At 41.4% G+C, this 26,569-nt stretch overlaps 1 protein-coding gene across 1 annotated transcript; it reads left to right on the forward strand.

Annotated features, from left to right (window-relative positions):
• Window positions 1–2,347: 2,347 nt before the first annotated feature.
• LOC140500365 (glycosylphosphatidylinositol-anchored high density lipoprotein-binding protein 1-like) lies at window positions 2,348–21,503 on the forward strand. The gene is made up of 3 exons (XM_072602884.1): window positions 2,348–2,465; window positions 10,402–10,521; window positions 21,145–21,503. Exons 1-3 carry the CDS (start codon window positions 2,417–2,419, stop codon window positions 21,354–21,356), a joined length of 381 nt encoding a protein of 126 aa, XP_072458985.1. The 5' UTR covers window positions 2,348–2,416; the 3' UTR covers window positions 21,357–21,503.
• Window positions 21,504–26,569: the final 5,066 nt, after the last annotated feature.

Below are 26,569 nucleotides of genomic sequence, written 5' to 3' on the forward strand. Positions count from 1 at the left end.
GATGCAAAATCCTAATGCGACCAGGGACTGGTCTAGAGACATGCATATTTGGTAAACCTGCTTCTGGTATTGTGCAATGAGGGATGCTGTATTTCTCCAGAGTACATGTTGTTCAGTCATTTTTCAGTCCTGTCCAACTTTTTGTGACCCCATTTTTGGGTTTTCTTGGCAAAGATATTGGAGTGATTGGCCACTTCCTTCTTCAGCTCATTTTATAGATGAAGAAACTGAGGCAAACAGGGTTAAGGGACTTGCCCAACCTCACACAGCTAGTAAGGGACTGAGGCCAGATTTGAATTCAGGAAGATGAGTCTTTCTGACTACAGGTCAGCACTCTATCCACTGTGCCACCTAGTTGCCCTGCATGTATTAGTTTTCTATGATTATTTCTGTTCGAATAAATTTGTCTTTTTATTGGTTGCTGAGCCAGAAGTGGGTTGTATACAAAAGACAACTGGGGGCAACTCGGCCTCTTTTCTTTTCAGTCGAATTTGAGAGACAGGCAGACTGACGGAAACAGAAAAAGTGAGAGACAGACTGACAGACAGACAGAATGAAGAAAACACAGCCTCAAGGTGGGGGATGGAAAGCTAGGGTCAGCAGCTTACTCTTCCCATTCAGGTCATCATGAAGCCGTGTCATGATCAAATGGGATAATATGTGTAAAAGCATGGTACCTGACATACAGCAGATGTTTGTTCCCCTCTCTACTCATATGTCCAAAGATGGGGTTTGCTATTTCCTGCTCTAGCTCATTTTACAGACGAGGAAACTGAGGTAAAACAAGATTAAGTGACTTATCCAGAGTCACAAAGCTAGCAAGGGACTGAGTCAAATCTGACTCAGGAAGATGAGTCTTCCTGATTTCAAGACCAGTGCTCTATCCACTACAGCACCACCTAGCTGCCCATGTGGGTTAGACATAGTCAAAGAATACCTGTGCATTCTCTCAAGTGGAGATCAGGCCTCTCCATTATACATTCCCTGAAACAGGCTAACCAAATGGATATCACTACTCAATAATTTCTCTGAGCCTTAGTTTCCTCTTCTGTTAAAAATACCAAGTTAGACTCTGTAGCCTCTAAAGTTCTTTCTAGCCCTCAACCCATTCATTGTCCTATAATTCTCTTAAGTTTAGTTATATGCCTTCTCTACCTGAAGCAATAGAACATTTTTTCCTTAGGAAAAGTTTAAGTAACTTCACATATATGTTGTATTCCCAGATAACAACTGTTTTTATAAACTAGAAGGAATGTCTTCTGTGTCTTTGGGAACCTTTTTGTCTCTACCATGGGAACTGGTACAAGCCTGACACTTAATGGGACCTTAACCATGTACCTCAGCTAGGTTTTCTGGGGATCAAAGACATAAAGAGCTTTGAAAATGGTAAAAAAAAAATTTCTAAAAAATAATTCATATCCAGATAAAGCTTTGTGGTTTATAAAATACTTTCTGAAAACAAATAAATTGGGGGGGAAAAAGTAAAAAAAGAAAAAAGTAAAATACTCTCTACACAACAAGTGTGCAAAGCTAATGTCCTGGGGATTCTTATTATCTCCATTAAAAAAAAAAATAACAAAACTGCTACTCAGTGAGCCAAGTGTATTCAATGAAAAATTAAGGGGACAGATGGTCTGTAAGGGACCTGCTGGCTCCAGAGAACTCTGGTACTAGAATTCTCTGATTTGTTCAAGGTCATTCAGCTAGCAAAGGTCAGAGCTGGGCAATCAACTTTAGCAAAGCTTTCAACTGCAGCTATATCTCAAAAAGCACAAGGGGCTGACTCGTGACTCTTCTCTTTGATTATTGCGGCTCAAGTGATTCAAATCGATTCATGAGATCACTTTTGGAATTCTTTTGTCTTTTGACCTTTAACAGATTCCTACTCCAAACCTTTCCTCCTTGCTCTGAGGTGACCTTGTTAGAGGAACACAGGTTAGAGTCCTACCAGTCTAGGATTAGCAATGGCCTAGGTATCCGTCTCCTGAGTCCCTACCCACCTCAGCCTGGAGATGAAGTGGACTAGCTGTGACATCACTGTAGAGTTGATTGAATGAATACTTCTTGCCACAGCCTAAGAAGAATGCCTTCAAAGGCATGGAGGGGGTGGGGCCTGCACCTCAAAGAAATCCTGGATCCTGGAAGTATGGAATAGTGTTTTTTGAACCATTCTGTCCTTGAAAAACACCAAAAGATAACATTGATAGTATGGTAGTACTGAGTGGAAAGATAAATAGGAGGCGTGTTTGTATGCCCAGACCACAGAGCCATTACCTGCTGGTACCATTTTAACTGATTGTACCTGGCTGAAGTGAGACTTTTTTTTAAACAAATCCTTTCTTCGACTTTCCATAGACCTGTTGCTGATTCCTGAAGACACAAGCCCCACTGAACGGCCTGGGGAGATCAAGCTCAGATGGCATCTTACCTGATTATCTTGATGGCCCTCCTGTATTTTAACCAAGGTGAGATGTCCCAGACTTTCCTACTGAGCAATGAATTTTTCTGAGATTGTGTGAAAAGTAATTTTGGTGGCTGAAAAGCCCCTTTAATGTCTCTCTGAGCAGTTAAGTTCCATGGGAGAGATGGATTTAACCTGTGCTTCCTCAGGATGTCTAGAGCATCCATGAAAAAGAGCATCCATGCTATTTAAGACTCTCATTTTTGGAGAAGATTCCAACTTGTATTGGGAGAATGCATTTCCTCTCTTGGGAGTTCTCTATTCCCATCACAGATTAAGTCCATATCCTTATTATGAATGACAAGGAAAATAAAACTATAGACTTGGAAGGCAGTATGGGACAGACAAGAGAACATGGACTCTGAAGTCAGAGGCCCTAGGTTTGAATCCTCTGAAGCTACCTTCTCCCAGTAGGACTTGAAGCAAGCCTTTCAAACTCCCTGAGCCTGAGTTTCATCTGTGAAATAGGCTTTTGGAGTAGAGGGTTTAAAGGTCTTTTTCCAGCTCTAGCTTGGGATTGTAGAATGAGAAGCAGCAGGGACTTTAGACTATCTTCTCCAGCCTCTTCATTTTAAAGGTGAGGAAACTGAGACCCTGAGGAGGTGTGACTTGCCCAAGGTCATGCAGGATGTGGAATTTGAATCCAGGTCATCCAGAGTCAGTGTTCTCTCCCTGTCACAAGGCTGCCTCTGAGTTCATGGTCCTATTGTCAATAATACTGACAGCAATGATTATCGGGACAGGAAATGAACCTGAGATTTCACTGATAGAGACAATGCCCAAGTGATGAAATTCCCCCCACCAGTGTAGGGTGGCACCTCCTCTGAAACTTGCTCTTAGAGAATTGCTGCAAAATCACAGAATTTGAGGGTTGAAATGAAGCCATCTAGTTTTTGCAAATGAACCCCTCCACCCTAACCTACCAGAGGGGTGGATTGTCCTGCCTAAAGACCTCCAAGGAGGATGAGTCCGCTTCCTCTTGGGGAAGCTCATTTTGCCTTTTGCAATCTCTGAAATAAATCCACCAGTTCTTTTATTATTAGAGAGGTACTACATTGGGAAGAAGGCTGAGCCTGGAGTCAGGAAGGGTTCGTATCTGGCCTCAGACACTATCTGTGTGACCAATTCAGGGATAGGACCCTTAAACACTGAATGCCTCAGTTTCCTCAACTGTAAAATGGAGCTAATATTAGCACCCACCTCCCAGGGTCCATTGTGAGGATCAAGGAAAGTGCTTAGCATGGCACCCAGCACATAGTAAGGACTATACAAATATTAGTTATTATTGATAGATGTTTATTCTTTTCTCCCACTTACTCCTCTCCAAGGAGAATATGGGTAACTCTGTTTAACTAGAATGTCCTTAAATTTTCTGATTTCATTAGTGAGAATGTCCATAACGACAGATACAGTTCAGTCACTACTGTCACATGTGGTCTTTTTCATCGATAAACAGGTTATCTCACATTGAGATCTCCAACAGTTAATATTTGTAAATTATCTAAAACCTCTGTGACGCTTGGGACCCTCTGTCTCACTTTCCTCCCATTCTACTACAATCTCCACAGAAGCAGAAAGTTGATGAACAGAATTGAGGACAGCTTTATATTTTTGTTTGACATTGATTTAGGGGTCACTGTGGCAGAGGAATTCTGTGATAAGGTCATAGACCTGGAGCTGGGATAGACCTCAAAGGTTGCCTAGTTCAGATCCCCTATTTTACAGGTCAGAAAACTGAGGGCCAGGGAAATTGTGCTACTCATTCAAAGTTGTACAAGTAGCAAGCATCCAAGGAGGGATTAGCTTTGACTTTCTTTCCACACTTCTACACCAGCCAATCCAGTGGTGATGAGCTTCTCTCTCCATCCTTAGCTAGACCAGCATTCCCACTTGGCAACTGGCTTCATACACCCAACCTTTCCAGCTTGATAGAACCAACAAGACATTGGGTTCTTCTAGCATAGTTTGCAAGGTCTCAGAGTCACTTTTCTTCCAGCTACAAAGAAGCATCCAAGTAGTAGAGGAGCTAGGTTGCTATTATTCAATAAATACTTGTGAAATGATTGAATAAGGAGGAAAAAAACCTATAAAAATACAGCTAGGAGAAGCAGGTATTTAAAAGTCTTCAAAGCAGAAATTCTTCACTTTTTTTGTCTGTTTCATGGACTCCTTTGGCAACCTGGAAGAGCCCAGGGACTCCTTTTCAGAATAACGTTTTTAAAAGTGTAAAAGAAAACTTCTAGGATTGCAAAGGAAACCAGCTATATTGAAAAAAAGATATAAAAACAAATTTTCATCCATAGTCATGAACACCCTAAAAATCTGTTCACAGACTCCTTGAGTTAAGAACTCTTGCTTTAGAGCCTGGGAGGAGCCATGCATTTGGAATCAAAGGACCTAAGCTGGAATCCTAGACCCATTTCTATAGAATTTTAAGGTCTACAAAGTATTTTCCTAAGAACAACTGTGTGAAGGTGGGTGGTCATATTATCATTCAGAATCGAGGTCAAACAACTTCATAGCAGACATTTGAATCCAGATACGCTAATTCTAAGGAGAAAAGCTAGGTACTCCACACACACATACACACACACACACACACACACATACACACACACATATAATATATATTCATATAAATACCTCACATATAAATATACTTCAAATATAGGTATGCATTATATATATGTGTGTGTATATGTATAAGTGTATATGTATGTGTGTGTGTATATGTATATATGTATATATATGTGTGTATATACACACACACATACTGATTCCGATGTGATTGTTTTTTGTTGTGGTTTTGTTTTGAGATTGGGTCTTTTTATCTCACCCAAGTGAGAAGTTCAGGTGTCACTAACAGGCCTCATGTCCCTGCTGATGGGCATGGAAGCTTTGACCTCCTCTATTCCTAACTTCAGTCAGTTCATCCCTCTTTAGTCTGGTTCCCCCACTCCCCAACCTCTCCCCCTAGGGACTCGCCATATTGATGTTGGCCTTAATGCAGACACCCAATCATCTTTAGTCCAACTGTAGTTCAGAATTTCTAAACTCAAGTTATCCACCATCTCGTCTCTCTGGCTCTGTAGTGGTGATTACAGACATGCACCATCATGCCTGGCTGCTCCTGTTTTGTTTAGAATACCACTTCAAATTTAAGAATGCTGCAGCATAGCTTTGGCTTTTCAGAGTCTCTATGAGATCCTATCGGGCCCACAGGATTCATCAGGGGACCAGAGGGGTCTAAGAACCCCTGCTTTACAGCCTCAGCCTCCTAGCTATTTAATTAAAATTTTCTCTTCCTGTCCACGGAGAAGGACAGTGGCTGGGCCAAGACAAATCAAGGGATCGTAGAAAAACTGAGTATGTATACAGATGAAACACAATAGCCATGTTCCCCTCCCATTCACCAGCTAATTAAGGTCAACATTTTGGGGTCTTTTTTGGTGGAAAAGGGGTGTAAGGAGTGGTTGAAATAATTCTTCAGTCCTCTCTTTTATGTTGTGGTGGTCAGATAAGTTGATCATAGAGTGATGAACCTGGAAAAGAACTCAGAGATAACAGTCATGCCTCCTCATGTTACAGAAAAGGAAATCGAGCCCCAGAGAAAGGAAGCAATTTTGTATAGTTAGATTGGGGATGGAGTGGAGCAGAACCCAGGCTTTCTACTTCGCTGCCCAAAGTTCTTTCTAAATACTCTGTTTTGTTTCTGAGTCATTTCAGTCATGTCTGACTCTTCATGATGCCATTTAGAGTTTTCTTACCAAAGATACAGGAGTGGTTTGCCATTTGCTTCTCCAGCTCATTTTACAGAATAGGAACTGAGGCAAACATGGTTAAGCGACTTGCCCAGGGTCAACCAGTTAGTAAATATAAATAAAAAACCAGATTTGAACTCAGGTCCTCCTGACTCCCAAGCCAGTGTGCCACCTACCTGCCCTTTATTACATATTCTACAAGAGATCCAAATGATGAAAACCTTCCACTCCTAGTGAACCGTAATGATATATCTTGAAACTACAACTATTGAAATAATTATCATCTGTATGTTCTTGGCCCTACCCATCTTATCGCTAAACCAATAATTCTTTAGTTATCGTAGATTAAAGTTTTCTTTATCATGCCTTTTCTTTCTCCTGGCAGTTGAGATGTCTTTCACACAGTCTTTCCAGCCTTTATAGCCCAATTCAAAAGTTTGAGGACTGCTTACGGAGAATGTTGTAGAGGAGACATTGTTCAGGTACAGGTATAGATTGGACTAGAGGACACAAAGCCTACATGGGACATTGTTCCGATCCTCACAGACATCAATCTAAGTAGCAGCGCATGAACTTAAAAACGAATAAGAACATCAGAGAAGTACAAAACCAAATGCTGTGAGAGATTCTCCAGAGAGGATCTAATTGGGTGGGGGGAAAAGGGAGTCAAGAAAGGTATCCTAGAGGGAGGAGGCATTTGAGGTGACCTTTAAAGGTGGACTGCAGCTCAACAACAGCTGAAAGGTGGGAGAGAAGAGTGTGAGCAAAGATCCAGATTCTGGAAAGCACAGGTCATCATGTTCTGGAAACAGAGCATGATCCTGCTTGGCTGGATAAAGAACCATTAAGACAATGCCTTTGGGGTAAGAGCAAAGAAACCAAGCAACGACAGAACCACTGGCCTGAGGTCTTAAGACTTCTTGCAGCACAGACTGTCCTGAATCATTCCCAGCTTCTGCATATGCAGTAGTATGTCAAGGAGGGTGCTCACCAGTGAGGATGAGAGAAGAGGGAAGTCAGAAGGGGGAGGGCCTGGAGATTGTACCCCAAGGCAGGAAGGGGCTATTCAGGGACATGATCTCTACCTGGAGCAGGGAGAGAATCTCTGGCCTGGACATCAGCTTCCAAGTGTCCTGATTTCGCCACTTGCTAGCTAACATGAAAGTTGCTTCTGTTCTCTGAACCTCATTTTCCTTCTCTGTAAAAGGGTCATAATCATACTAGCTCTTCTTTCCTCGTTAGGGAGCTGTGAGGAAAGCACTTTGTAAACCATTAAGGACTTGAGAAATGGCAGCTTTTCATTTTTTGCTGCTGCTTTCTCTGTTTCTGTCTTGGGAGAACTTTGAAATTCAGGAAGGCAAGAGGTGGGGCTGCAGCTTCACTAAGCAGGTATGCCAGAGTCTTTCAGTGTTTTGGAATCAAAAGATGTTAGTGGTACTAGGGACCATGTATGTTATAGGGTCCATTGTCTCATTGAATGTAGAGATCTCTGATAAGTAGCTATAGCTTCTACTGGGATCCTTCCAGGAATAGGGGGCTCACTACTGACTGAGGCTACCCATTTGATTGCTAAGATTATGAGAAATTGATTAAGGGTGGAGGAGGGAGAAAAAGGAAGAGAAAGAGGGAAAAAGTTAGGAAGAGAGGGAAGTAAAGGGAGTGGGGAGAAGAGATGAGAGAGATAGAGAAAGATAAAAAGAAACAGAGGGAGAAAGAGGAGAGAGAATGAGAGAGAAAAGAGACAGAGAGGGAGAGAGAGAAGACAGAGAAGAAACAGACAGAAAGAAATAAAGAGAGAAAGAAAGAGAAGAGAGAGACAGAGAGAGAAGAGAAAGACAAAGATACAGAGAAAGAAAGAGAAGAGAGGAAGGCTTGATTTAAGCTCAAAGGCTATATACCACCAGCAGCACTGTCTCTAGCACTGGGCACAGTGTCTTATACCCAGCAGTACTTTATAAATGTGTTGAAATGGAATGGCATCTGTCCTCCCTGTAACTTCCAAGCTCTAGTCCAGTTCCACCCTCTGGGGCTGAAGAGAGAAAGCATAAACCTTCTTCCCCATGCCAATTGTCTAGATATTTGATGCCAGTTCACCTTCTCCCATCCTTTCTACTTCTGGCTAAATAAGCCTAGAGCCTGCAGAGGACTGTCATGCAGCACCCTGTCTGTCCTTTCTCCATCCTACTCCTCCTCCTCTTGGAGGTACTCCAGTCTGTCATTGTTCTTTTGACAATGCTGTATGCACGGAGTTGTCCAGGGTATTCAGGTCTCCTTTCTCCCAGGAGGGCACAAGGACAAGAGGCCACAATCTCTTCTCCAATTTGTCCTTCTGCTTGAGGTCTGGGGAGTAGCAGGACGACAAGGACAGACATTGTTGGGCTATGTTCATGGAGGAGATGATGAGATGGTTCCAGACGCAGCCCCTCCCTCACCACTTTTCTTCTCGTCCTTCCCTTCTCTGGCATGTGCAAGTGAAGAGATTGCCAAGACCTCACTCAAGGGCACTGTAAGTGGGGTACTGATCTTCCCATAGACTATAAAACTTGCCACATCATGGGTGGAAAAGCTCTGGGCAGCTCCATTCAGATCAGGCACCAACTGTGGACCTGGGACTGAGAATAGGGACTGCACTGGTTAGTTTAACACTCATACATCATGGCAGTGCGGCTGGCATGCTAGACAGAGCCTTGGGCTCAGCCAGGAGAATTCCCTTTACCAATGGAATCTTGGCTCCAGTCTCTTTCCCTGCCCCTTCTTCAATCCATTGCTCTTGGTTCTAGGATCAAGAAGAATACATTCGCTCCATCTTCCACACAACAGTCCTTCAGAAGTTTAAAGACAGAAGTGATATCTCCCACCCACTAAATCTTCTCTTCTTGAAACTAAACATGCCCAGTCCTTTTAAGCAATATCTGAGTGGTGTGATCTCTAATTTTCTCAATGTCTGATCACTTTCCTCCATCTTGTTGGTGGTGCTTCTAAAATGTGCTGTCAAATAGGGAAGAGGCACCGGATATGTGATTTAACTGATAGAAGGAACTCCTGGATGAAGAAACTCCCTCCACCAATGTAGCTGCATTTCTCTGAAATGTTAACAGTCATACAGAATTTCTTAGAGCAGCAAAAGGCTTTTAAGAGACTTGTCCAGGGTCACTGAACCAATGTTTGTCAGCAGCAGGACTTGAATCCATGACTTCCTAGTTTGAAGAACTGAGCTGTATCTACTACATCAAAATGCCTCTAATGGAGCTGAGAACTGAATATAATATTCTTGATATTGTCTGACCCAGGCCTATCATTTAACCTTCCTCAGCCTCATTTCTTGAATCTATGAGGAACAAAATTGGACGAGATGATTGCTAAGCTTCCTTCTAGCTTTAACCTTCAGTATTCTATGGTCTTTTTCAGCTCTGGCATACTATGTTTTATGTTTTCTTTTAGAAAGTCCCTCATCACTCTAATATTTTAGGTCCTAAGGTCCCTCCCAAGACTCTTTCCAGGACTCATAGATTTTCATTCAGTTGATCAAAAAGCATTTATTTTTGTTTAATCACTTTTCAGTTCTGTTCAACTCTTCATGACCCCATTTGGGGTTTTCTTGGCTAAAATACTGGAGTAGTTTGTCATTTCCTTCTCTAACTCATTTTGCAGATGAGGATACTGAAGCAAGCAGGGTGAAGTAACTTATCAGGGTCACTCAGCTAGTAAGTATCTGAGGCCCGATTTGAATTCAATGGAATGAGTCTTTCTGACTCCAGGCCTGAACCTCTATCCACTGCTAACCTAAACATTCATTAAATATTTACTATATTCCAGGCATTGTGCTAAGGGTAAAAGGAGAGAATAAACATTTATTAAGCACCTATATTATACTACTTTATGTCAGGCACTCTAGTAAGTACTTACAAATATTATCTGGTTTGGTCCTCCCAACAATGCTGGGAGATACTACTACTACTGCTACTATCACTACTACTATCACTACTACTACTACTACTACTACTACTACTACTACTACTACTACTACTACTACTACTACTACTGCTAGTGCTACTTCTACTATTACTGCTGATGCTGATACTACTACTACTACTGCTACTACCTAACATTTATATTGTGCTCATTGTATGACCTCTGAATTGAAGGCAGCTTTTCTGTCTGGTTTGGTTCTTCCCACAGGAAGTGCTCTGCAGTGTTACACATGTATGGGAGATAGCTGCCATGGAAAGGACCAAAGGTCCACCAATTGTTCATCCTCCGATGCCTACTGTGAGACCATTGTGATAACTGCTAAACTTGGTAAGTTTCTGCCACCATGATGAGGAGCGAGGAAGATAAATAAAAGCTCCAGTTTCTATAGGGTTTTAATGTTTACCAAGTGCTTTCTTCAAAACAGCCGGGTGAGGTAGGTAATGGGGATTATTGAGCACATTTTATAGAGGAGACAAATGAAATTCAGCAAAGGCAAATGACTTGCCAAGGGTCACACATCTAGTGAGTGGAAGCGATAGAATTTCAGCCTTGGCTTTCTGATTATTGATCCCTTGACCTTTCCACTGTAGGGAAGCTGTAGGGCTTGCTTTATTTGACCCATAAATGTGATAGACATCAGTCAATGAGTATTTATCAATTACCAAGCCTATGAAAAGTAAGTAGGGGTGGAGAGTGAAGGAGAGCAGAGCCTCTGACCTCAAGGAGTTCAAATCCAATTGAAGAAACATGACTCAAACAGGTAAAATGGAGGACTGCTGAAGAGGTATTCAGTTGTATGATAAAAACTCTAGGGGTTCAGAGGAGGAATTGGAGTGCATTCAAAAGAATGAGGAATGTAGAGACCCATGGCTTGAGTTCAAAGCCCCACTCTTATGTTTACTACCTTTGTGACCTTGGGCAAGTGACTTCACTGCCTTTGGGCCTCAGTTTCCTCATTTATAAAATGATAGAGGTGGATCTGGTGACCCTGAAGGTCCAGTCCACTTCTAGGATTCATGATCTTAGGATTCTGAGATAGAAAACATTTCACAGAGGAGCTGAGCCTCTAAAGATGGATAGACAGACAGACAAACAGAGAGACTGATAGATAGAAAGATAGATGGGTAGATAGATGAATAGATGAATGGCTAGATAGATAGATAGATAGATAGATAGATAAGTGAGAAAATAAATGAGTGAGCATTTACCAAGTCTTTACTATGTTCCAGACACTGTACTAACCCCTGGGAATGTAAACAAAAGCAAACAAGCAAATTCCTACCCTCAAGGAGCTTATATTCCAATATAATATTATTATATTAGCATGAGGGGGAGACAGAGAGGAGTTGGAAAAGGGATGTGCCTATGGGGATGGAGATGAAGATGATGGCATAAGTATCAAGAATTAACTGCCTTCTCTTCTATAAGCAAGCATTCCACATGGGCATAGACTGGAGCAAGTATTACCTCTAGCTCTTCCCCTCGTCCTCACTGAGTACTCTTCCTAGGGTGTATGCATGATACCTGGGTGCACCCAGTTTCTGTTCCATGCATGTCTATGACCTCTGCTGATGAAACTCCACGTGCTTGGCATATCTTCCTCCTCACCTTGTCCCCACCTGTTGATACCTACCTAGCTCATCCTTCAAAGCCCAGCTCCAGCGTCACTTCTGCTGGGATTTCTTCCCTCGTCCCCTACACTGGTAGTGATGCTTCCATCATCAGACCACATAGTATTATGGTTCTGTGATCATGCTACATTCCTCCTATGGAGTTGTAGTCTTATCTCTGTATCTCTGTGTGCAATATGGAGAGGTGGTGGGCTTTAGCAGAAAGAGGTCTAGACTTGCCCATGACCTGGGGTTGAATTCCATCTCTGTCACATACTAATTGTGTGACCATAAGCTCATCACTCCATATCTCTTCGACATTCTAAGTTCTTCCAGCTTGGATATTCTATAATGTATGGCCCCCTCTCAGCTCTGATACACCATGTTCTAATGCTCTTCTAAGCTCTTTCATTCTCTATTCCAAGGTCCCAGCCCAAACATTGTGGAGTCCAAGGTCCCACTCAACTCTAACGTTCTGGATTTTAAAACCATTCTGACTGATAATTTGTTGTTCTGTTACTCTGCGTCTCTCCCTTTGGGGAATTTTGGAGCATTCCACCACAGGAGGGTAACTGAGGGAAAGGAGAAGTTTTAATCCTCAAATGAGTCAAAGGGCGTTACTTCCTTTCGGTGACTAGTTTGGGGTGGGAGGGCAACAGGAGTAGTAACATTTGGGTTACAGTGGTGTTCTTAACTTCTCCATGGGTTTTCCTATCCCATTCACTTCCAGTTGCCCAGATAGGAAGTATCCTTTAAGCCAGAGCTGTTCTTTCTGAGGATCTCTCTAACTCTGGCTTACTAGGTGAGGTGGAAAGTAGAGCCAGTTCAGGGATGTGCTGGAATCCATCCTTAAATTATCAGCATCTTGGAAAATCATTTTGGAAATCAGCAAATGCTACAAGTTAAGGATTGATTTATTATTTTATTGATAGTCTAAACTTAAGAAAGTGACAGAGAAAATCATATGCGTAATAACACATATTCAAAAGTGTGTCCTGGTTACAGTTTCCCCCCCTTGGACAGCCAGTTGTTAAGCATTTATCAGCATGCCTCTGGATCGGTTCCAAAACTATCAATCCACTTATATACCCAGTCATCCAGAGTCCAAATATCCAGGACAAAAGTAAAGCAAACAAGCTTACAGAAATCAAACCAAAGCCAGTCATTCTACTGACTTGGAGCCAACCAACAGATTAGATTGGTTTTATTCCCTCCCCTCCCCTCCACCTTGTAACTCCAAAAACACTTAGGGTCCACAGCACGTAATACCTTGGCTAAGTCATTTCCTGTCCTCTGGGTCTCATTTTCCTCTTCTAAAGAATGAAGAGGTAGGGTTGGGTCTCTAATATCCCTTCTAGCTCTATTTGATAACTCAGTCATCTTGCTTACTAAGTTATTCCTGCATGTGAATAATATCTCCCCACCTAATACTTGCTCACAGTTTCATAGCTAAGGCACTTTCCTTACAATGGCCTCAGGTAAGTAGTGACAGAATCATCACACCCATCTTTCAGAGAACTCAGGCTGAATTGATGTCCAAGCCAGGACCTTCAATCTGGCTAGATCTTCTACCTCTAAGCCTGGTCCTCTTTCTACTAAATGATCAGGAAGCCCAAAGTCTGTTCAAAGAGGGTTAGTCAAGTCTTGTACTAGAGGGACTGTTGATGTTACTGTGGCTCCCCATTGGACTGTAATCTTCTCAAGGGCAGGCCCTGCTTTGGATTTCACTGAATCATAGAATCTCAGAGTCAGAAGGGAACTTATGGGCTACCTTGTCCATTTCATGCCTGAATAAGGACCCTCAGCAGTCTTCCCCATGAATAGTCCTTCCTTCCTTCCTTCTTCCCTCCCTTTTTTCTTTTTCTTTGTTTGTTTCTTTGTTTCTTTCTTCTTCCTTCCTTCCTTTCTTTTTCCCTTTCTCTTCCTCCTCTCTCTCTTCCTTCATTTCTCTTTCTCCCTTTCTTTTTTCCTTCCTTTCCTTTCTCTCTCCCTCCTTTCTCTCTTCCTTCCTTCCTTTCCATCTCCCTCTCTCCTTCTTCCTTCCCTTTCCACTTCTCTTCCTCTCTCTTCTCTATCTACCCTCTTTCCTTCTTTTTTCCTACCTTCCTTCCTTGATTCCTTCCTTTCCTTTTCTCTTCCCTTCTTCTTTTTCCTCCTTCCTTTCCTTTTCTGTCACCTTTCTCTCTTCCTTCTTTCCTTTCTTCCTATCATTCTTTCTTCCCTTCCTTCCCTTCCCCTTTCTTTCTGTCTCTCCCCTCTCTTCCCTCCTTCCTTCTTTTTTTTCTTCCCTCCTTCCTTCCTTCTTTTCCTTCTCTCTCCCCTTCTCTTTCTCTCTTCTTACCTTTCTTCCTCCTACCTTCCTTCCTTTCTTTCCTTCCTTCTTTCTTTCTACTCAGTAACTAAGTAACCTCCCTCACCTTTTTCCCATTTTCTTGCAGTCCAAGACAAGAAAGTACACTCCTCAGCTTACATGCAGGCTTAGAGGATAGAAGTCTTATGACAGCACTTAAGACTTCTCAAATACAGCTTTCTCCCAGGGACTTCAGACTGTTTGCTGCCTGTTTGGCTTGTGTCAACACATGTGGTTGGACAAGGGTGGGAAAGTGGGCATTGAGAAGGAACTCATTCTAATCTAAATAACCAGCTACTTCAGATGCATGTACTGTTTTATCCAGAAAGATCCAGATCATTGCTTCTCTCTTCCCTTGCTTTTCTGTTACATTAAGGGAAATGATGTATATGTGTGTGTGTGAGTATGTGCGTATTTGCATATGCATAGATGTATGTATGTATGTGTATGCAATAAGAATAATGGGGATTTGAGGTTGACTGAGACCTGTAGAGACATGCAGAGCATATGTTAGGATCCATGCTTTATAGAGGGAAGACTAAGACAGAGAAGGGAAGGGTCTTGCATTGTGTCGTGGAGCTAATAAGTGATTGTCAGTCAGTTAGCACTGATTAAACACCTACTGCGTGCCAGGCACTGTGTTGGTTTATAAATCTAGAGCTTCAAGGGATGCCAGAAACCATGTGGTCCAACCATCTACATTTTACAGATGAGAAAACTGAGACCCAGGGAGAGCTCTACTGAAGATTACACAGGGAGTCGCTAGATGATGCACTAGAGAGAGTTCTGGCCCTGAAGTCAGAAGGACCTGAGTTCAAATCTGGCCTCAGATACTTATTAGTTGTATGACCATGGGCAAGTCATTTAACTCTCTTTGTTTCAGTTTCCCCATTTGTAAAATGACTTGGAGAAGGAACTGGTAAACCACTCCAGTATGTTTGCCAAGAAAACCCCAAATGGGGCCATGGAGAATTGGACATGACTCAAAAAAATGACTTTACAAGCTTCAGAAGAAGGAGTTCAACCCAGAACCTTTTAATATTTTATCTATCTATCCACTAGACCTGGAGTTGATGCTAGCATCTAAAACTCACATTTTGTGCTCTTTCCACAAGGAAATACAGTTTTCTCAATAACCCTTGACATTTATATAGTATCTGACCCCATTCTACATGAAGCGAAAGAGTAAAAAAAGTAAATGGAACTTTGCTCTGCATTACTTGATACCATTGGTTCAACATCAAAGAGAAGGTGGGAGCCTGGAGGAGTCTCAGAGCATAGGAGAGTGTAGAATGTCATAGTGAACGGTCTTATAGAAAAATCAGAGTGAATATCATGCGGAATATCATAGCAAACAGTGGCAAACTCAGGGCAGTAAAGAGCCAGCAAAACTCCCCAATGCTGCCCAAAGCAGACTGAAATGTAACAGAGAAATGGTTAACAAAATAAATAAAAACTACAATGCAACATTGATAATGTTAATCTGTGACTTTCTAGGCCAATATGGCCTGCAGAGATCTGTTTCTATTTGGGTTGGACTCTACTGCCTTAGAGCACAGAAAAATACAGACTATAAATGGGAGATCCTTTATAACATACAACATCAGAGTTGAGAGGGACCAGAGAACACAGAACATAAGAATTAGAAGAGATCTTAGAATTTAAAACGTCAGAATCTGAAGGTAGCACAGAGATCGTTTAGTCCAACATCCATATTTTACAAAGCAGGAAACTGAAGATCCCTAAAGAGTAATGTCTTGTCCAAAGGCTCAAAGCCAGGAAATGGGGGACCCAAACCCAGAATCCAGGTCTCCTAACTCTTAACTCTTCTTGCCACACTCCACTCATTGTCTTCCAGTGACCACTTATATCTCAACAGCACTTACTGGTCTTGGAAATTCTCTTACAACTCTAGGTAGTTAAGGAGGAAGGTCAAAAAAAGACTTTAAGGAGGCATCTAGTTCTGTCCTCCAAACCTAGTAAGGAATTCTGGATGTGAATTTTGTTGACTTTAGAGGTGGAATGCTTATAAGGTCCATAAGAGACAAGAGTTAAAGCTAAGGTTCACCCTGACTCCCAAGTCTACAGATTTCATGTTTCTAAGCTTTTTCTATCATAACTCCAAAATCTATCATGACCCTAGCCCTAATACATCATTCCCATAACCTCCACTTTTTGCTACTGGACTTTTTAGTGGAAGTTGTCCACAAATGGGAAAACATGGTTCTTCCATTTCGTCATCTTTGTAGAGCTAACAAGATACACAGCTAGGTGGCCCAGGATGAACCTGGAATCGGGAAGACCCAAATTCAACTCTAATCTTAGATACCTTCTAGTTGTGTGCCCCTGGGCAAGTCACTTAACTTCCATTTGCTTCAGTTTCCTCATTTGTTAAATGGGGATCATGGTAGCACCTACCTCCCAGGGTTGTTGTAAGGATCAAAGGAGAGATAATGATTGTAAAGTGCTTTACTAACTTTAAAGCAATATAGAAATACTGTTATTAAGATTCTAACCTCAGAAGATTGAACAAGGAGTGTCTTTGGCTGGTGAAGCCATTTTCCCAAGTCCCAGTGAGAAGACTGAGAGAATTGTAAGATCCCAGAACTGGAAAGGAGCTCAAAAGCATGATGGGATCATAGATGCCAAGCTAGAAGGGACCTTAGGGGTCAACTGGCCCATTTAGTTTGATCCCTCCAAGAGCAGTAATCCTGCTCACCCTTCCTCCAGCAGTCTACCTGTGGTTTTCTGACCTCTGCTAAAAGACTTAGGGTACCCCCCCCCCGACCTGAGGCAGCCCATTTTCTTGTTGGACAATTATAATTGTTAAGAGGGTATTCCTAATACTGAGCTTACAGAATTGCTCCCTGCCCTACTCCTTCCATTGCTCCCTAGTTCTACCCCTTTTGGCTAAGATCAAATGTAGCATGTGTAGTTCTACCCTAGAAAACCCCTATGTTTTCTCTCTCCTCTGTTTACACTAGACTTTGCTAGCTGACCAGAAAGAAAAGATTTATTTAAGCTTGTCAACAGAATTTTGAATACAGTCCAGACTGGAAATGTCTCTAACTTGGGAATGGCCAGAGCCAAACACAGCAGGTGAGAGGGAGGTGTGTCAGGACACAAAGTAGTGGTATAATTTATTTCAGAATGAGGAAAATGATTTGCAAGCAAGGAAGTTTCCTACATTGGGGTACAGGCAATGGTTATATATATACATAAACTGGCTGGACTATGACATAATTATTCTTAGATCTTGAATAGCAGTTTCCCATGGCAGGCTCAGGTGTGGACAATACAGGCATTCCTGAGTCCTGTGGGAACAATCTCCAGGCTGATTGTCTCATAGTGAGGTACAGTACCTGGTTTGGTTCACTTAACTGTTACAAGGAACAGGGATTGTGAGCAAGTCAAACCAAGTGATAGTTGGCTCCCAGGTCCCTGGGAAAGAGGGGACAATGAACAACTGGTGCTTGGTCAGAACAATATACTTTGCCAGAGGGTGAGATCATCCAGAGCACAAAGGATTGTTGATATGCCAGGCTCAGGGTACAGCCTGATTGCTGGACCTTAGCTCTGGGAAACAGGTTCTCTCCAAAGTATTTTGACAAGCTAAAATTCTAATTTCTGAAACTGTAAGTATCTGGCATACCAAGAAAGGTGGAAAGCAAGATTGCTTCCAAAGCCAGTAGCCCACTTACATATGCAGGCAGGCAGAGTCTCAATATATGGGACCAAAGGGAAACAAACAAACAGAATGCATTTTTCCCCTCTGTACCGTCACTGCTCTTTAGAATAAGACAAATAAAATGTACACCACTCCCCTCCCCATTCCATCTTCTCTTCTGTAGTCTAACCATCCCTGATTCCTTTAACTTAGTTCTCATCAGACCTAGTCCAACCCAAACATCTCCTTGCTATGTGACCCTGGGCAAGTCACTTAACTTCTGCTTGTCTCAGTTTCCTCAGCTGTTAAGTGAGGATCAGAATACACCTACCTCCCAGAACTGTGACGATCAAATGAGATAAACATTGTACAATGCTTAGTACAGGGCCTGGTACATGTAGGTGCCTAATAAATGCCTATTTTGTTCCCTTTTCCCCTCCCTCCCTCATCCAGGTCCGCATCCTCCCCAGGTAGTGCATGTCTTCCCTAAGGTATGGTGTTCAAGTTTGCCCATGAGTAAGAATAGCAAAGGTACACTGACCAGGTGCAGGCAAGAATACTCAGGTCTCAATTCTCCATGTAGATCGGGAAATGATTGTTTTTTCTTAATAGTATTTTATTTTTTCCAATTACATGTAAAGATAATTTTCAACATTCATTTTTGTAAAATGTTGTCTTCCAATTTTTTCTCCCTCCCCCACTCTCTCCCTTCCCTCTCTCCCAGACAGCAAACAATCTGATATTCATTATACATGTTAAGAATATTTAGATTGAGAAATGTTTAACAGAATGAATAAAAATATAATACAACCTATAGATACTAAGAGGATGAAGTCACCAAAAGTTGTCTCTCTTCAACACACTTTCATATTATGATCTTTAATTTAACAGAGGTTTATCTAGGTCTCAAAGTATGGTCAATGGACCCTTACGGGTCCTTGAGATCCTTTCAGGGAATCCTTAAGTTGAAAACTCCTTTTCTAAGATATTTTTTCCTATTGAAATATTCTTCCCTTTTCCAACTCTAGATCAATATGAGTCCAGATTCTCTTTATAAACGTTAACCAAAATAACATGACAACAGATTGATGGAGAAACAAATATGTAGCTGTCTTGTGTATTAAGCTAGACATTAAAGAAATTTGAAAAATATGTGAAATAATGCCATTCTCATTGATTTGTTTAGGAAAATACAGTTATTTTTTCATTAAAATGATGTTGACATGAAATAGGTTTATCACTGTTATTTTTAGGTGAATTAAAATATATTTTAAATGATCAATTTTAATAACTAACATCACAAATCTTGGTTATCACTCATATAAACAAAGACTTTTTGGAGTTCCCAATAGTTTTTAAAAATATAAAGGGGTCCTGAGATCAAAAAGTTTGAGAAATGCTAATTTAGAGTACACAACATACAAAGCATAAACACTCCATGAACTAGAGGGTAAGGTACTTCTTCCTCCGTTTTACAGATAGGGTAACTGAAGCTTTAGAGACATTAAGTCTAAAATGAAGTGTCAGAGCTAATCTTTATCAGAGGAAGGGCTAACAGCTGAGCTTTGTGATTGCCAGCCCAGAGCCATGCTGCCTCAGACTCACATTAGAGTCATATTCTAATTCTGTCTCTTATGAGGACTCTATGAGAAAAACTCTATTATTGTGAGCCAATGTCATAACAGTGAGCTCACATCCACTCCAGTTTCCCACCATTGCACTTTAACATATGTAGCCCTTGGTAACTTAGTCTTTTGAACTGGTCTCTTAACAGAATTTCCTGACTCTGCTTTTCCTCCCTCCCACAAATAATTGACAGAAATTACATTATGTGTGTGTATGTATGTATGTTATACATACATATATGTATGTGTATATTATTTATAGGTATGTATGTGTACATGTGCATGTGTTTATGTTAATGTATGTGTATGTATTATACGTGTATGTATGAGTGCATGTATATATTGCTGTTTTTGTGTTTGTCCTCATTCTCAAAGAAGACCATGACATCAAGATGATATGACTTGCAGCTGACTTTGAATTGAGTGAGGGAGGGCTGTGCAAGATCACTAACCTCACTTTCTTCTCCTGAGCCATCTGGGTCCACTGGCCTGATATTTATCAGGACGACTGGAGATGGCCCAGGATGCAATGGGAGACCCTGGCCCTTTCAAGCTGAGGTCTTATCACATTCTCACTTTGAGTGAGATACAACCGTTCAATGAATAGGCTTCTTTCAGTAGTTACTCAAGGGATGGCCCCTTTAATAAAAAAAAATCAAACTGGGAAGGTAAAAGAAACAATTACTACTTAGTAATTACATTCACTCTACGCACAGGACACACAGTGGAGGAGAAAGACCACTGGATCTGGCATCAGGAGATAGGGGTTCTAATATGACCTGCACTACTTAATGGCTTATGTGACCCTGGGTCATTTATTCCTCTGAGCTTCCACTTTTTCATCTGTAATAGGAGGGGTTGGCCTAGATAAGGTTGAAGCTCTATATTCTAGGAGCCTGGCACTACCATAGAGCTGGGTGGTTTCCCTGTGTCTTCAGGAGTCCCTGCATCTCTGTGAGAGTCTCCTAAGTGATACAGGAACACTGACAAAAACTTACAAATGATTCTGCACGAAGATAAAGTGAATATTTGCAGCAACCCTATACACACACACACACACACATACATATATGTATATGTATATCAAGGGAGAGCTCTACCTATATCTTTTGATCCATCCATTCATCTATCCATCCATTCATCCATTCATCCTCTCACCCACCCATTCTTCCTCACCTTCGATACCTCCTTCTTATCATCAAGCTGAACAGAATACAAATTCCTTTCCCTGTTGTTTGAGGTTCTCCGCAACTTAGCAGTAACTGACCTTTCCAGTCTTATTTCATATTACTCCTCTATGTAATCTAGGTTCCCACCAAAATGAACAACACTTTGCCCCTTCCTGTATCCTGAGCCCTCTTATCTCCACCTTGAGGCATATGTACACTCACCTCCCTATAACTAGAATGTATTCCATCCCTCCTCTTCACTAGTTGAATTTCCACTAACCCTTGAAAAAAATAATTAAAAAATCTTCAGTGGAAACACCACCTCCTCCAAGAAGCTTTACCTCCCTGATTTCCCTCAGTTGGTTTTCATGTTTTATAGTCATATGCATGTGTGTCATTTTTCTTTATTGGATTGGAAACTTCATGGGAATAGGCACTGTGTCTTATCTCAACTTTGAATGAGCTGCAGTTCAATGTTAATGGTGAAGGTTTTCTGAAACTTTTCTTGGGTTTTCCTTTCTTTTTCTAGATACTCACAAGCTTGAAAACATCATCCAGAAATGCTCTTCTACCTGTGAGCCATCGAACACAACTCTTGGCGTGTTGCATGTGACATCGCAGTGTTGTAACAGCACCCTGTGCAACAGCAATGGAGTGACCCATGTGACTGCCAGCTGTGGGGCAGTAGTCTTGGCTGTGTTGACCTGCATTGTCTTCCCTCTATTTGGGAGCAGGCTCTGATGTTTCAGCCAATCAATGGATTCATCAATCAGGGAGCATTTATTGAGCACCCACTGTATGCCATCCAAAATCAAAGTGGACCTGCCCTTGGGAAACTTACATTAAATGAGGAGGGCGACAATTAAACATGTATAGATAAATAGAAAACATATATAGAAAACTGTTTATTGTTAAAGAACCCACAGAAACCTGTTCCCTGTGGAGTCCCAGGTTATATTTACTGAGTGTCATGGAACTGGGGACTAGGAAGCATCTGGGTTTGGGGCATCTTGGAGATAAAACATCTGGGTGACTAGAAGAATGTTGTTCTGGAATTATGTAGATGCATTTCCAAACCCTCTCTCAGGAACTACCCAATGAATTAGAGACACACTCTACCCTCCCAGGGGCTTCTCAATTGAACTCTAATCAACTTAATAACCATCTATTAAGCACCAACTGTGTGTAGGGCTTTGTGTTTACTACTGAGGGAGATATAAAGTTTAGGTTCCTGCCTGATATGAAATTATCAGGGAGCAAGTAGAGCTTTGGCCCTGGGTGCTGACAGCTATCTGGAAAGTTGTGTTTCATCTTTATGTTGATCACTGTCCTTATATCTTGCCTCAAAATCCCCCACTGGCCTTCACATCTGCTTTCAGACTTCCTCTCCCCTGCTCCCTGGGGCATTGTCACCATAGTGATCGTCTTCTAAGGTCTATCTTTTTTTCCCAAACCCTATGAGTGTTAGGGTAAGGAGACCATCCCCTCTTCCAGTATAACAGAAACTTCTTTTGAAGTGACCTTTGCGCCCCCTCAATTCCCACCATTCTTTTCATGCTTCAGGTGGAAAAATTCCTGGATATCATCCTCATGGAGCTCACTAGTAGGGAGGTAAGATGTAAACACAAATAACCATGACACACAACATATATATATATGTATATACACACATTATTTGCAACAACCATATGGAGATATATAGTTCTATCTATCTACACACCCATTTATCTATCCACCCATTTACTCATCTTTCACTCTCCATACTCATTCATTCATCTATCTATCTATCTATCTATCTATCTATCTATCTATCTATCTATCTATCTATCTATCTATCTACCTACTATGTAACACCTTAAGGGAAAGATTATTGATTTCTTTTAAAGCCTTACCAGCTGCAGCTAAAAGCATCAGGGGAGTGGAGATATGGGACATTGCTGCTAGGGGGCTCAGGGCAGAGCAGTCCTTGCAGCAAATTGCTTGGCCCAAACCTGTTAGGAAAATCCTTCTTTTGCTGTGATCGTTTGCAAGTCTGTGGCTGCCTCCTTCCTGGCCACAGCTTGTAGGCATCCAAAGGTGGATAGTCCTTTATCCTGTTGTATGTAGTCACCCATACACAGAACCATCCATGGTTCTGGGCCAATGACTGAAAGTCTGAAGGCTTTCCTGGTCCATCTTCAGAGATTAGGGAAATTGGCATACATTCTGAGTACCAGGGAGTATAAAGAGGGCAGAATTTCAGAGGCTAAAGGATTGCAGGGACAAGGAAAGGGATGATAATATCTCACATTTTGTGGGCAAAAGTAGAAAAAACCATGGGTTCAGAGTAAAAAAAAAAACAAACAACTTAGGGTGTAGCCCTGTTTCTGCCCCTGAATAGTTATATGATCTGGAGAAGGTCAGTTTCTTTCTCTGAGACCCAGTTTTACAGAATTTACAGACTCTAAATTGGAGACAACTACAGAAGCCATTTATTTCAACCCAAACAAGAATTCTCTCTGCAATATAATGGAGTGGTCATTCAATTTTTGCTTGCAGACCTCCAGTGACAGGGAACTCACTACCACGTGATGCAGTTCACTCCACTTTTGTAAAGTTCTCATTGCAGATTTTCCTTATATGAAACCTAATGTAGTCTATTCACCACCTCGATCCATTGCTCCATTTGGCCCTCTCGGACAAATGGAGCAAATCCCATCTTATTTCCATGGGACAGACCATCACTTGAAAATAGTGATGTTTTTCACCCTCCACCCCAGGACCCCATCCCTCAGCTTGTTTTACTCCAGGCTAACTGTACCTAGTTCTTTCAATTTATCCTCATATAGCATGAACTTGGAAGCCTTCACTGTAGCATCCACCCAATAACTTATTAAAGTCCTTCTCAACTGTTCATCCTAAATTGATTATAACACTCTAGATGTGGCCTGACCAAGGCAGAAGACAGCAAGACCATCATCTCCTTTTATTTTTGGATGCCTTACCTATCCACCTTTGCAAAACAAAAATATCATCAACAAACCCACAAGGTTTGTTGTCCTAAAATTCTAGGATACTGTGATGACATGTCATTTCGTGATTTTCAAGGTTTTCCATCCATTATCCCATAGGGCTCCCAAAACAACCATTGGAGGTTAAGAGACAAGACATTAGCAACTTTTCACAGATATGGAGTTTGCACTGAGGTCTAAAGAAATGAAATGATTTGCCCAAGGTCATATAGCTACTAAGAGACAAAGTAGTGGCTAGAACCATGCTTCCCTTATGCATTTTTCCACTTTGTTTCATTTCTAAGAGGGCAAATTCACTTCCAGTGACCCCAGCAGAGTGTACACTCATACAAGTTTTGCTCTTTCTCCTTAGAAAGTGCTTTTGTATCCCTTATCTAAGTTTTGGCTTTCATAACCATCCTGTGAGTTAGTCAGGGATGAAATCATTCACCACATTTCACAGGTGAGAAAAATGAGGCCCAGGGAGGTTATTCTCCAAGAGGACATAATGAATTAATAATGGTTCTACAACTAGAGCTGAGGTCACCTGATTCTCAGCCATGATTGGAGCTGATAGGGGCATGAGGCCCAAGAGAGGTTTTTTGTTGATTCTGCCTCTAAAATATCCCTTTTGCTCACCCCCATCCTCTCTACTTCTACTACCACCATCATAGTGCAGAGTCCCACATCCATCACTCTCTTACTGGGTCTATCGTAAGTCTCCCAACTACTCTCCCATCTTCAGCCTAAACTCTACATAGTGGTTGGAAAAAAAATAATTCTTCCTGATCAGGTCTGACTGTATTAATCCCCTGCTCAAAAAAATTCATACTACCTTTAAAAAAATGTTATGACTAATGTGGAATTGTGTTCAATATGATTGTACATGTAAAACCTATATCAATTGCATGCTGTTTTGGTGAGGGGAGGAGGGAAGGGAAGGGGAACATTTAGAACTCAAAATCTTATTGAAACAAATGTTGAAAACTAAAATTAAACAAATAAGTGATGGGAAAAAAATGTTAAACCCTTGAGCCTCCACAGTCTGGCTTCAACCATCTTTCCAGCCATCGGAATGATTTATCATTTGTCTCTTGGCATCTACAGAAATTAGCATAGTGCCCAGTAGACAGTAAGTGACTAATAAATGCCTGTTGATTGATTAGTTGATTATTTTACACTTTTTAATATGGAAAGTCAGGTCTGGGCTAAGGTGGTAACAGTAAGAATAGACAGGGGGATGAGTGAAGGGGATATCGAAGCTGCCCGAAAGCCTTGCTCTTAGCACAGTGGCTGGCACATAATAGATACCTTTTAAATGCTTATTGATTGACTGAATGATGAGGGAGAGCCTACTATGAACTTTGTGCATTAGTGTGTCTTCTGTCCCTGGAATGATCTCCTTCCATGTATTTGTCTAATGAAATCTATCCCTTCCTTTACAGCCCTGCTCCACCACCCTCTGATCTATGAAGCCTTCTTTTCAGTGACTCATTTGGAGATGGTGCCCTTAATGGGCAGCACCTGGTCTTTATTGAACAGGGGTAGGCCTTTTCAACCTAGCCAAAAGGGATTTCTTTCAGTGACTTTCCCCAGAGCTCTTTAGTGCTCTCCTTAACCTCATCATATTCTTACCTTCCCAGACTGGAACATGGGAAAGTGTCATCTTTCATTTGTATGCTCAGCAATATAAAAGTCACTGATGGATGTTGGTTGACTTGATTCAGCTTAAACTGACATCAAGAGCCAGGTGCACTAATCTTCAAGGCATGTTTTGGGAGTCTCAGTGAATCTTGACTCCAAGTCTTGACTCTTCTCCCTTGTCCTTCAGAAAAGGGGTAAGTGCAATGTCTCAAGGCATTTTCAGGGTCCAAATACTACTCCTCCAAATGCTACTATACTGGCCCCAAACTTCTGAATCAAGGCACCCGTTAATTAATCAATAAAAAACAGTTTTCAAAATTTTCCCCTAGGTTATTTTAATGACCATATTTCCATAGGAAAAGCAAAGGGGAACAATTAAGATAATCTTCCAGGAAATTTGAGCAACAAATATGCATTTCACAAAAGAGCACCTCCTGACATTTGTAGATGGCAAGATCCTTCAGAACTAAAAGAGTTTAGAGTGAAGACCATCAGAACTGAAAATTATCTGGTCTAACCCCACCATTTAACAAAAGGGAAAACTCAGTCCCAAAGGAGGAAAGTGATTAGACCAAGATCACGTGTCTCCTAAAGGACAGAGTCAGAATTTGAACACAGATTTTCCAACTCTAGTTCTAGAGCTTTTCTTACTAAGCAATGCTCCGGGGAGACATTAAAAGGGTAAATTGGAATTTCTAGCACCACTTGACAATTAACTTGTCCCTTGAGTCAAGTTGCATCCTCCCTAGAATGCATTAAAAAGGGGAAAATGGAAATCAAGAGAAATGGACCTCAGAGGGTGATACTACTTTTACCTGATCCTAAAATAAGTGTCTCACACTATCCACCTGTCACAAGATCATTCTCTATCAGGGAGGATGAGCAGGAAACTCTTGCCTTCAGGGTCCCTTAAAGCTCAGAGATCCTAGGATTGCTTCATTTATTCATCATAATTCTTAGTGAAGAAAAGGCCCTTTTCAATAAAAACCAGGTGCTGCCCATTAAGGGATCATTCTCCAAATGAGTCACCAAAGTGAATCTAGACCAACAGCCATCTCTCTCCTCTCTGACTCTAAAAGCTAGCTGACTCTACCTTTGGCTCTGACTCTGCTGGTGGTGTTGCAGAGGAATGCTGGAGGTAACTCAGAGTAGCTTTTAAGAACTGATTGTTAAATTTTCAGAGGGAGCATTTACACCTTGGAATTCAGCAAATGCTACAAATCAGAGCTTGTTTTATTGTTTTGTTGATTGTCAAGACCAGAGAAAATGATGAGGGAAATGCAGATTAAGCTTAAAAGTGTGTCCTATGTATATGATTGT

The sequence above is a fragment of the Notamacropus eugenii genome, chromosome 4, assembly GCF_028372415.1.
Source record: "Notamacropus eugenii isolate mMacEug1 chromosome 4, mMacEug1.pri_v2, whole genome shotgun sequence".
Lineage (NCBI taxonomy): Eukaryota > Metazoa > Chordata > Mammalia > Diprotodontia > Macropodidae > Notamacropus > Notamacropus eugenii.

What these genes read in the sequence shown, in the direction of transcription:
- LOC140500365 (XM_072602884.1), top strand. Translation starts at nt 2,417, where the DNA reads ATGGCATCTTACCTGATTATCTTGATGGCCCTCCTGTATTTTAACCAA. An exon ending in CCTCCTGTATTTTAACCAAG is followed by an intron (nt 2,466 to 10,401) that starts GTGAGATGTCCC and finishes TTCTTCCCACAG; the next exon opens with GAAGTGCTCTGCAGTGTTAC. An exon ending in TGTGATAACTGCTAAACTTG is followed by an intron (nt 10,522 to 21,144) that starts GTAAGTTTCTGC and finishes TTCTTTTTCTAG; the next exon opens with ATACTCACAAGCTTGAAAAC.